Source organism: Somniosus microcephalus, chromosome 14 (assembly GCF_052327205.1).
Source record: "Somniosus microcephalus isolate GS21.2 chromosome 14, FLI_Smic_1.0, whole genome shotgun sequence".
NCBI lineage: Eukaryota > Metazoa > Chordata > Chondrichthyes > Squaliformes > Somniosidae > Somniosus > Somniosus microcephalus.
In genome coordinates, this window is record NC_141000.1 from 87,792,296 (window position 1) to 87,804,735 (window position 12,440).

The 12,440-nt window shown below is 49.1% G+C and overlaps 1 protein-coding gene across 1 annotated transcript in view; it reads left to right on the forward strand.

The window, feature by feature from the left end:
* Positions 1–9,934: 9,934 nt before the first annotated feature.
* LOC147107666 (myelin protein zero-like protein 1) overlaps positions 9,935–12,440 on the forward strand; it is a 53,945-nt gene continuing 51,439 nt past the window's right edge. The window contains 2 exon segments of the mRNA XM_086006891.1: positions 9,935–9,953; positions 9,956–9,986. Coding sequence (XP_085863017.1) covers positions 9,950–9,953; positions 9,956–9,986 — 35 coding nt within the window. The 5' untranslated portion in view covers positions 9,935–9,949.

The window sequence follows — 12,440 nt, forward strand, 5'->3', positions numbered from 1 at the left end:
AGGCGGAGAGGGCTGCTGCAGCCGGGCCTGTCTGCTCTGGCAACCAAGGACCAGCACCACTTCCAGCTGCAGCTGCAATATGCCATGTTCAGCATTGCAAATGTTCATTATCATTTCCTTTCATTGATCATCACAATGTGCTGGTGATGCTAAGTCTTATTTAAAGTATCAATATTCTTGCTACTGTTTATTCGTTAATGTATTGTAGGATTATTCCTGAAGTGCTGTATTTGCTTCTAAATAATTTTCACTGCCTGCACAGAACAACAAGAAATCCTTTTGTTGTTGGTCAGCTGGGTCTCTGACAAGTGTAGAAACCCATCACACATGAGCAGCGAATGCAGTATGATAAATTGCAAGAAGTACAAGTAAATCGCAGTTTCGCCTGGAAGGCGTGCTTGGGGGCCCTGGACGGTGGGAAGGGAGGAGGTGAAAGGGCAGGTTTTGCATCTCCTGCGCTTTCACGGGAAGGTGCCGTGGGGAGAAGTGTTTCACCAGCCAAAACCATGCTGCCTACCAGCACGTAACACTGGTAAGCTTCATTCTGCTTGTCCAGTTTTGGCGAACGGTCATCGACCTGAAACGTTAACTCTGTTTCTCTCTCCACAGATGCTGCCTGACCTGCTGAGTATTTTCAACATATTCTGTTTTTATTTCAGATTTCCAGCATCCGCAGTGTTTTGCTTTAGGAACCTCCAAGTGAGTGTATACCAGCCAAAACCATGCCATAACACTAGTGAGCTTCCCTCTGCTTGTCCAGTTAGGACCCCCCTACTCATTGCAGCATTGACTCGAAGCTGCGTGTGAAGAATCCAGTTCTCAGTGCTAGCTCTACCTCTCCAAGAAACATTAATGAGCCAGACTGGATGGTCAATCATCAACAGAAATGGAGTAGTGCAGATCACCCTGGTTCAGGTACTGGATTACTGAGTCTGCCACAGCAGGTTGGCTTGAAACTTCCATCACCAGTAATGCTAATTTGGAGCCACCTTGACTCTGAAGAGAGTGCGCTGCAATGCCCCACCCCTCCCCCAACCCCCAAAATAGGTAGTCACTTTTTTATATTTGTTCTCAGAATGTGGGTGACCTGGTTTCCCTGAGAAGGTGGTGGTGAGGAACCACTGTAACCCTTGTGCTGATAGAGGTCCCACAATTGCGTTAGGTAGGGCATTTCAGGATTTTGACCCAATAACGATGATGTGCATGTTTAAAGCAGAATGGTGTATGACTTGAATGGGAACTTGGAAGTGAAGATGTTCTCATGACACTGCTGCTTGTGTCCTTGGTAGTAGAGAAACTGCAGCCACCGTGCACTGATGATGGAAGGAGTAGATAATTGTTTACCTACGTATTAATTTTTAGCACTTGTCCTTTTTATGCAGCAAGGTGGTATGCAAGATGTCCCAAGGTGGTCCTGTGGTTTGGCAGAGCTGGGGTGAGGATCCTGGAGCTTGACAGCACTACTTACCTGAGATAAGAGTCCTAAATAGGGTTTCCAATCCCTCTGGATTATCCATGAGTCTCCTAGAATGGAGGATGGATCTCCCGGGCACTGCTTTGGGCAACGCAGTAAAAAATAGGAAGTAGAGTTAATGGGCAGCCCCAGTGCACCAGTGAAAGGAGGTGGAGCTTTGACGAGCGGGCATGGAGCCCAATAGGCACGGGGGTGGGGCCGGGTTCGATTAGCAAGTTAGGCTGCGATGAATCTATGTGAGCACTGTAGGCAATAAAGTCCTCAAATAATAGCTGTTTGTATTTTGGCTGCAGCGATACCACCCTGCCCCGCCCCACTTTTGTGCATCTCCTCTTAAGTCCCTGCGAGGGAATTACCACATACATCATTTTGGGACTGAAGTGATTGGAAACCATTGCTGGACTTTTTGCCCCTAACTATTTTTTCTCCCCGTCATTTTACATTGAAGTGGAGAGTGAAACGCATTTCAATTCCTTCAGCTCCCAGTGCCTGTGTGTGTGGCGGGGTTGCCAAACCTCCCAGATTGCGGATGCTGAAGCAAAATACTGCAGATGCTGGAAATCTGAAATAAAAACATAAAATGCTGGAAATACTCAGCAGGTCAGGCAGCATCTGTGGAGAGAGAAACAGAGTTAACGTTTCAGGTCGATGACCTTTCAGATTACAGATGCTGCCTGACTCGGTGAGTGTTTTCAACATTTTCTTCTTTTGTTTGAGATTATAAAGAATTGACCACCTTCGATTTCTCGGGGGTGGGGGTGGGGGGTCAGAGAGCAACTCTCAGGGTGGTGTGGGGCAGAGAGCAACTCTCGGGGTTATGGGTCAGAGAAAGCAACTCTCTGGTTATGGGGGTCAGAGAGAGGAGCTCTCAGGGTTATGGGGGTCAGAGAAAAAGACTTGCCTTTATATAGCGCCTTTCATGCCCACCAGACGTCCCAAAGCGCTTTACAGCCAATTAAGTACTTTTTTGAAGTGTGGTCATCCTATTTCCTGATACACAGTCTACCACTGCCAGTGAGTAAAAATATTTTTATAGGTTGTCAAGGTGCAAAGACACTCAACAACAGGGGACCCAACCTTTCTAAGGCAAATGCAATAACATTTGCAAACTGCGGGCAAGTGTCACGTAATCAAATCTTCAGGAATATGTTCTAGGCAACCTTTGTCCTAAGTATTTTTTAAAATAAAAACCTGATAACAACAAAATGGTTTACATAGCAGGTTAATATATAAAAAATAATTATCTCACACTACTTCAGGATTTTCCACTTAACATCAAAGATCTGAGTGCAGCCTAAGTGCCACCTCTTAGACCATGCAGAAGTTACAATACCTTCTTTTGTAGATACTGGAGTAAAATGATCGATGCTAATTTTGGACAACAGCCAGCAAGCCCTACAGCCAGTAGCCAGTAACACATCAGCGACTGATTTTCTTACCCTGCCTCCAGGCATTTTGCTCTTCCCATGGAAGGGGGATGGGTTGCCTGTGTCAGGGAAGTAGCATCTGTCTTATGTAAATGACTTGAAACTGAAAATACAAGTGTGAGTTGTCAGCTGGAGTGCACTTCAGAGGCACATTACCTGATTGGCACCCAGGCAGCGGGAGAGGGGAGCAATATCAGGTGGAATAGCTTTTATTTAATAGGTTAGTTTGAAATCCCACGCAAGATTCATCATCCGGTTTGTATTCTTCGCTCCCTTAAGTCCAAGGGGCGCAGATTTGAATGTTTATGGTGCTTTACTGAGTTAGCCATTCGTCACCAGATCTGGCTGGATCACATCAAGCACAATTGGGCCCAGCTCTTCTCTGCCAAACCTGCTCACTGGTCCAGGATCAGCCTGGAATGCAAAGGTAACCCCCGTATTCTTTTCTTCACTACCAACCGTCTCCTTAATCCTCTCTCCCCTGCCCCCTCCACCCTGACCTTCAACAACAAATGCAAGGAGCTAATGGATTTCTTTGTCACTAAGATTGAGACCATCTGTTCAGCTGCCTTTGCCACATCCCTTCCTTCCCCTAGCCCACCGGGACAAACTTCCCCCTGGTTACCCCCGCCCTAGCCCTGAACCCGCATCTTTCGCTAGTTTCTCTCCTATATCCCCTCATGTCCTCTCTGAGCCTATCTTGTCCATGAGACCCACTTCCTGCTCTCTCGACCCTATTCCCACTAAACTGCTGACCATCAAACTTGACTTCCTGGACTCTATACTAGCTGATATTGTCAATGCTTTCCCCATCTAAGGTACTGTCCCCTCCCTTTCAAATCTGCTGTCATCACCCCCTCTTCAAAAAGCCCACCCTTGACTCCTCTCTCCTTGCAAACTACCACCGCATCTCCAACCTCCCTTTCCTCTCCATGTTGTCACCTCCCAAATTCGTGCCCATCTTTCCAGCAACTCCATGTTTGAACATCTCTAATCAGGTTTCTGCCCCTGCCACAGCAAAGAAACGGCCATAATCAAAGTCACAAATGACATCCTTTGTGACTGTGACCATGGTGCACTATTCCTCCTCATCCTTCTCAACCTGTCTGCAGTCATTGTCACAGTTGACCACATAATTTCTCCTCCATTGAGTGAAACTGCCCTCACCTGCTTCTACTCTTACCTATCCAGTCGTAGGCAGAGAGTCTCCTGCAATGGCTTCTCTTCCTGCCCCTGCACCATTACCTCTGGAGTCCCCTAAGGATCAATCCTTGGCCCCCTCCTATTTCTCATTTACATGCTGCCTCTCGGTGACATCATCTGAAAATGCAGCGTCAGTTTCCACATGTACACTGATGACACCCAGCTCTACCTCACCACCACCTCTCTCGACACTCTCTAAATTGTCAGACTGATTGTCTGATATCCGGTACTGGATGAACAGAAATTTCTTCCAACTAAATATTGGAATATTGGGAAGACCAAAGCCATTTGGGCTGAATTTTCCCGGGTCCCACCTGCATGGTGCGGAGGGAACCCGGGAGACAGCAGGAAACCCAGAAGTTCGGGTTTCCCGGCACACTGCGGAGTTTTCATTCCACAGCGTGCGTGCGATGTCAGGGGCATGTTCCCCACCCGGAAGTCAGCCTGATTGACAGGCTGGCTTCCAGTCGTGTGGGGAACTCGGACAAGCAGGCCGCAGCAACAGGTAAGTGCCGGGCCTAGGATGGTGGGTGGGGGTGGGTCCGATCCCCTGGAGGTGGGGGGTCCGATCGGAGTCACGATCCCCAGGGGGTCTGATCCCTGAGCCCGGGGCTCAGTCGCGATCTCCGAGCCCATAAGCATTGCTCCCCGAGGCTGAGGCCGCCTCGTTGCAGCCATCGGGAAGCACGAGCCCCGGGATCCCCGGCCACCTGCAGTAAAACCGGCAAAGCAGGTTAAAGTAGAGGCTTCAGGCTTCATTATCATATGTAAATTGCCAACCCGCCTCTTGGCAGCGGGTTGGCAGCACCCACCCACCCCCCCCGTCCCGCCTGAGTGAAAAGTGAAAGTGGGCGGGATGGAGGCGGGTTGTGGTCAGGGGTTCACATTTTTTCAACTTTCACTTCCCCCGTCCCCCCCACACCTCCAACCCACCCACTCTTACCTCAGAAAATTCCGGCCATTGTCTTCGGTCCCCATCACAAACTCCGTTCCCTAGCCACCGACTCCATCCCTCTCCCTGGCAACTATCTGAGGCTGAACCAGACTGTTCACAACCTTGGTGTCATATTTGACCCCAAGATGAGCTTCCGCCCACATATTCATGCCATCACTAAGACTGCCTATTTCAATCTCCGAAACATCACTTGACTCCATTCCTGCCTCAGCTCATCTGCTGCTGAAACCCTCATCCATGCCTTTGTTACCTCTAGACTTGACAATTCCAACGCACTCCTGGCTGGCCTCCCACATTGTACCCATCGTAAACTTGAGGTCATCCAAAACTCGGCTGTCCGTGACCTAACTCGTACCAAGTCCCATTCACCCATCACCACTGTGCTCGCTGACCTACATTGGCTCCCGGTTAAGCATGCCTCAATTTTAAAATTCTCATCCTTGTTTTCAAATCCCTCCATGGCCTCGCCCAACATTCCCAGTCAGCTGCGTGCCCGCACAACGGTCTGAAGGACCCACGCAGGTCGTTCACCGGCTTTTATATAGAAGAAACTGTGCATGCGTGAAAATTTGAATGGGCTGCACAGCCAGTTAAAGGGACCACGCATGAAAAAATATTAGAGGGAACATTGGCCTCGCCCCTCCCCATCTCTGTATTCTCCTCCAGCCCCACAAGCCTCCGAGATATCAGCGCACCTCTAATTCTGGCCTCTTGAGCATTCCTGATTTTAATCGCTCCACCATTGGTGGCCGTGCCTTCTGCTGCCAAGGCCCTAAGCTCTGGAATTCCCTCCCTAAACCTCTCTGCCTCTTTCTCCTCCTTTAAGACGCTCCTTAAAATCTACCTCTTTGACCAAGCTTTGGTTGTCTGCCCTAATATCTCATGTGGCTCGGTGTCAAAGTTTGTTTGATAATGCTCCTGTGAAGTGCCTTGGGATGTTTTACTATGTTAAAGGTGCTATATAAATGCAAGTTGTTGTTTCCCTGATCTCCATTCCCCAGTCTCCCCTGATATCCATTCACAGAAACATAGAAGATAGGAGCAGGAGTAGGCCATTCGGCCCCTCGAGCCTGCTCCGCCATTCAATGAAATCATGGCTGATCGTCCAAATTCAGTACCCTGTCCCTGCCTTCTCTCCATATCCCTTGATCCCCCTAGCCTTAAGAAATATATCCAACTCCTTCTTGAATATATTTAATGAATTGGCCTCTACTGCCTTCTGTGGTAGAGAATTCCACAGGTTCACCACTCTGGGTGAAGAAATTCCTCCTCATCTCTGTCCTAAATGGCTTACCCCTTATCCTTAGACTGTGACCCCTGGTTCTGGACTCCCCGACCATCGGGAACATCCTTCCAGCATCTAGTCTGTCCAGTCCTGTTAGAATTTTATAAGTTTCAATGAGATCCCCTCTCATTCTTCTAAACTCCAGCAAGTACAAGCCCAATCGACCCAATCTTTCCTCATACGTCATTCCTGCCATCCCAGGTATCAGCCTGGTGAATCTTCGCTGCACTCCCTCCATGGCAAGAACATCCTTCCTCAGATATGGTGACCAAAACTGCACACAATACTCCAGATGTGGTCTCACCAAGGCCCTGTACAACTGCAGCAAGACATCCTTGTTCCTGTACTCAAACCCTCTCGCTACGAAGGCCAACATACCATTTGCCTTCTTAACTGCCTGCTGCACCTGCATGCTTACTTTCAGCGACTGGTGCACAAGGACACCCAGGTCTTGTTGCACTTCCCCTTCTCCCAATCTATTGCCATTCAGATAATAATCTGCCTTCCTGTTTTTGACACCAAAGTGGATAACCTCGCATTTATCCACGTTATATTGCATCTGCCATGCTTCTGCCCAATCACCCAACCTGTCCAAATCATACTGGAGTTTCTCGGTATCCTCCTCACAGCACACACGCCCACCCAGCTTTGCGTCGTCTGCAAACTTGGAGATATTACATCTAGTTCCCTCATCCAGATCATTAATATATATTGTGAATAGCTGGGGTCCAAGGACCGATCCCTGCGGTACCCCACTAGTCACTGCCTGCCACTCGGAAAAAGAGCCGTTTATTCCAACTCTTTCCTTTCTGTCTGCCAACCAGTTCTCTATCCAAGTCAAGACCTTACCCCCAATCCCATGTGCCTTAATTTTACACGCTAATCTCTTATGCGGGACCTTATCGAAAGCCTTTTGAAAATCCAAATACACCACATTCACTGGTTCTCCCTTATCTATTTTACCAGTTACATCCTCAAAAAATTCCAGTAGATTAGTCAAGCACGATTTACCTTTTGTAAATCCATGTTGACTTTGTCCGATCCGGTCACTTTTTTCCCCAAGTGTTCTGCTATTACATCCTTTATAATGGACTCCAGCATTTTCCCCACTACCGATGTCAGGCTTACCGGTCTGTAATTCCCCGTTTTCTCTCTACCACCCTTTTTGAACAGTGGGGTAACATTAGCTACCCTCCAATCCATGGGTACTGTTCCAGAGTCTATCGAATTTTGGAAGATGACCCGCAATGCATCTACTATTTCTAGGGCCACTTCCTTAAGTACCCTAGGATGTAGATTATCAGGCCCTGGGGATTTATCGGCCCTCAATCCCATCAATTTCCCTAACACCATTTCCCGACAAATACTGATTTCTATCGGTTCCTCCCTGTCATTAGACCCTATGTTCCCCGACATCTCTGGGAGGTTATTTGTGTCCTCCTTTGTGAAGACAGAACCAAAGTATGTATTTAATTGGTCTGCCATTTCTTTGTTTCCCATTATAAATTCCCCTGATTCTGACTGCAAGGGACCTACGCTTGACTTCACCAATCTTATTCTCTTCACATATCTATAAAAGCTTTTAGTCAGTTTTTGTGTTACCTGCAAGCTTACTCTCATACTCTTATTTTCCCCCTTTTAATTAATCCCTTTGTCCTCCTTTGTTGAATCCTAAACTGCTCCCAATCCTCAGGTTTACTGCTTTTTCTGGCTAATTTATATGTCCTCTCCTTGCATCTTATGCTATCCCTAATTTCCCTTGTTAGCCACGGTTGAGTCACCTTTTTTGTTTTATTTTTATGCCAAATTGGGATGAACAAATTCTGTAGTTCATCCATGCGGTCTTTGAATGTTTGCCATTGCCCATTCCCCACTCTCCTACTCTTTGCCCCCCGACTCTCTCAGACTCCCTGATTTCAAAGCCCCCCTTCATTTCAGAGCCCTCCTGGTTTCAGAGACCCGCCATTCCCAAGCCTCCCGATTGCTGACCCCCCAAGCATCGCGCTAACTGCTCTCCACACGGTCGCGGCTATCTGCACCATTGCTCCAGTGACGTCACCAAGCCTGAGGCTTTGACAGCAGTCGGTGATGCACTTGGATATGCACTTGAAGTGCCGTAACCTACAAGGCTACAGAGCAAGAGCTGGAAAGTGGGATTAGGCTGGATAGCTCTTTCTCAGCCAGCACAGACACGATGGGCCCAATGGCCTCCTTCTGTGTGGTAAATGTGGTGGGGACGGGGCGATGGTGGGGATCGGGGCGATGGTGGGGACCGAGCGATGGTGGGGACGGGGCGATGGTGGGGACGGGGCGATGGTGGGGACGGGGCGATGGTGGGACGGGGCGATGGTGGGGACGGGGCGATGGTGGGGTCGGGGCGATGGTGGGGACGGGGCGATGGGGACGGGGCCGATGGTGGGGACCGGGCGATGGTGGGGACGGGGCGATGGTGGGGGCCGGGCGATGGTGGGGCCGGGGCGATGGTGGGGCCGGGGCGATGGTGGGGACCGGGCGATGGTGGGGACCGGGCGATGGTGGGGACGGGGCGAAGGTGGGGACCGGGCGATGGTGGGGACCGGGCGATGGTGGGGACGGGGCGAAGGTGGGGACCGGGCGATGGTGGGGACCGGGCGATGGTGGGGACCGGGCGATGCCGGGGCGATGGTGGGGCCGGGGCGATGGTGGGGACGGGGCGATGGTGGGGCCGGGGCGATGGTGGGGCCGGGGCGATGGTGGGGACCGGGCGATGGTGGGGACCGGGCGAAGGTGGGGACGGGGCGATGGTGGGGACGGGGCGAAGGTGGGGATCAGGGCGAAGGTGGGGACGGGGCGATGGTGGGGACGGGGCGATGGTGGGGATCGGGCGATGGTAGGGATCGGGCACTCCGCGGTGGGAAATTTAAATAACTGATCCCATGGGGCTGCTGGAGGTACAGCTCGGGAGAGGTAGCCCCACCCCCACCCGCACCCGCACCCGCACCCGCAGATCCCGGGAGACCTCCGGTCATTCCGGGAGTGTTGGGAACCCTAATCTGCAGATGTTGCCTGGCCTGCCGAGCGTTTTGCAGCATCCTGTGTTTGTATTAAACAATGCAGTCTGCAGTACACGGTGCGCGCGCGCGTGTGACGGGGCAGCGCGAGAGCGCGCGCGGCGTCAGTCGGTTGCTGTCTGTCCAACTGACGCTGCACGCGCTCTCGCGTCACGTCTCCGCGCACAGCGCCGGTCGCGCGCATGCTCTGTCCGAGTTAAGCCCGAAGCGCGCGCTTCAAAAAAAAACTCCAGCCGCAGCCCGATGACGCCACTTCGACAACCAGTTCTTTACCCAAACACACGGAACAGCCATGGGGACCAAATTCACATCCCAATACGCAAACATCTTCACGCATATCGCCACTGATTGGCAGCGCTTTCATCCACTCAGCGACAGAATCTCCGCGACGTCTCCTCACCGGCGGTACAGCGAATCAGCGGAGGGCAGTGGGGCGGGGTCTAGTGGCATCACCTGCGAGCAGAGGATTGTGGGAGAGCCACAGGAAGCCCGAGGAATCGAAGTAGGGCAGGAGCGTCAGGGAGTGGAATGGATAAACATTTCCCCAGCGCCAGTATGGAGGCTGTCGGGCTGCGATCTTCTTGTTGGCACTTGGGTTTCTTGTTATATTTGATTAACGGTAGTTTTCTCTGTTACTGTGTTTGCTTGTTGCGACTCTGCGTGTCTCCATGTAAATTATTGCATTGCTGTCATGCACTTGTATTTGTGGTGTAAGTAAACGCTTCAAAAATGCAGCTACTGTGGTGCATAGTGATCTTACCCAGTAAGTCTGTGTTTCAGGGCTGTTGGTGACTACTTTGTAGCTTTGATGGTTCAGGTGTGGGTCTATAGAGATGCATTGTAACGTTGCTCCAATAAGTTGCCAATTAGCGCTGAGGAGCACAATGGGCAATCGTAACCCAGTAATAGAGTCATAATGGCACAGAAGGAGGCCATTCGGCCCACCGAGTCCATGTCGGCTCTTTGTAGAGCAATCCAGTGTCCCACTCCCCCGCTCTATTCCTGTAGCCCTGCAAGTTTATTTCCCTCAAGTGCCTATCCAGTCTCCCCTTGAAAACATTGAGTGTATAGTATCACCCAGTGAAGAGTTATGACACCCTACTCAACTTTGGTATCACGCTAAATGGTATGATTAAAAACTTTTAATTTGGAGTTTTATCCAGTGACTTTGCTCTGTTCTGCTTCATTTAAAGGACAGAATCTATTTGGTTAGAGTTAAGAAATAATAGAGGTACCATTACACTACTAGGTGTATTTGAGAGGCCACCAACTAGTGGGAAAAATATGGAGCAGCAAGTTTGCAGAGAAATCAGAGAGATGGAAGAACGAGAGAGTAGTGATAATGGGGGACTTCAACTATCCTAATATAGACTGGGATAGTAATAGTGTAAAGGGCAGAGAGGGAAAAGAATTTCTGAAGTGTGTTCAGGAGAACTTTCTTGATCAGTATGTTTCTGGCCCAACGAGGGAGGAGGCATTGCTGGATCTAGTTCTGGGAAATGAGGTAGGTCAAGTGGAGCAAGTGTCAGTAGATGAACATTTAGGGAACAGTGATCATAGTATCATAAGGTTTAGATTAGCTATGGAAAAGGACAGGGAGCAATCTGGAGTAAAAATACTTAATCTGGCCTGGGTAAATTGGAATCAAAGATTGACAGGCAAAACTGTAGTGGAACAATAGGCTGCCTTTAAAGAGGAAATAGTTCAAGTACAATTGAGGTGCATTCCCACTAGGGGGAATGGTGTGGCAACTAAAGTCAGAGCTCGCTGGATGACGAAAGAGATAGAGAGTAAGATGAAGCAGAAAAAGAGCGCGTATGATAGATGTCAGGTCGAGAATACATCTGAGAATCAGGTTAAATATAGGAAGTTCAGAGGGGAAGTGAAAAAGAAAATAAGAGGTAAAGAGAGGGTGTCAGAATAGAATGGCAGCTAACATAAAAGGTAATCCAAAAGTCTTCTATAGGCATATAAATAGTAAATGGGTAGTAAGAGGAGGGGTGGAACTGATTAGGGACCGAAAAGGAGCTCTAGGCATGGAGGCTGAGGGTATGACTGAAGTGCTAAATGAGTACTTTGCATATGTCTTCACCAAGGAAGAAGATGCTGCCATAGACATAGTGAAGGAGGAGGTAGAGGAGATACTGGATGGGATAAGAATTGATAAAAACGAGGTACTAGTAAGACTGGCTGTACTTAAAGTAGATAAGTCACCAGGACCGGATGGGATGTGTCCTAGGATGCTGTGGGAAGTGAAGGAAGAAATCGCAGAGGTACTGGTCATAAACTTCCAATCCTCCTTAGAAACGGGGATGGTGCCAGAGGACTGGAGAATTGCAAATGTTAGACACTTGTTCAAATAAGGGTGTAAAGATAAACCCAGCAACTATAGACCGGTCAGTCTAACCTCCAGTAGTGGGGAAGCTTTTAGAAATGATAATCTGGGACAAAATTAAGTCATTTGAATAGGTATGGATGAATTAAGGAAAGCCAGCATGGATTTGTTAAAGGCAAATTGTGTTTAACCAATTTGATCGAGTTCTTTGATGAGGTAACAGAGAGGGTTGATGTAGTGTACATGGACTTCCAAAAGGCGTTCAACTAAGTGTCACATAATAGGCTTGCCAGCAAAGTTGAAGCCCATGGAGTAAAAGGGACAGTGGCAGCATGGATACGAAATTGGCTAAGTGACAGGAAACAGAGAGTAGTGGTGAATGGTTGTTTTTCAGACTGGAGGAAGGTACACAGTGGTGTTCCCCAGGGGTCGGTACTAGGACCACTGCTTTTCTTAATATATATCAATGACTTGGACTTGCGTGTACAGGGAACAATTTCAAAATTTGCAGATGAGACAAAACTTGGAAGTACATTGAACAGTGGGGAGGATAGTGATAGACTTCAAGAAGGCATAAACAGGCTGGTGAAATGGGCGGACACGTGGCATATGAAATTTTATGCAGAAAAGTGTGAAGTGATACATTTTGGTAGGAAGAACGAGGAGAGGCAATATAAACTAAAGGGTACATTTCTAAAGGGGTTCATGAAC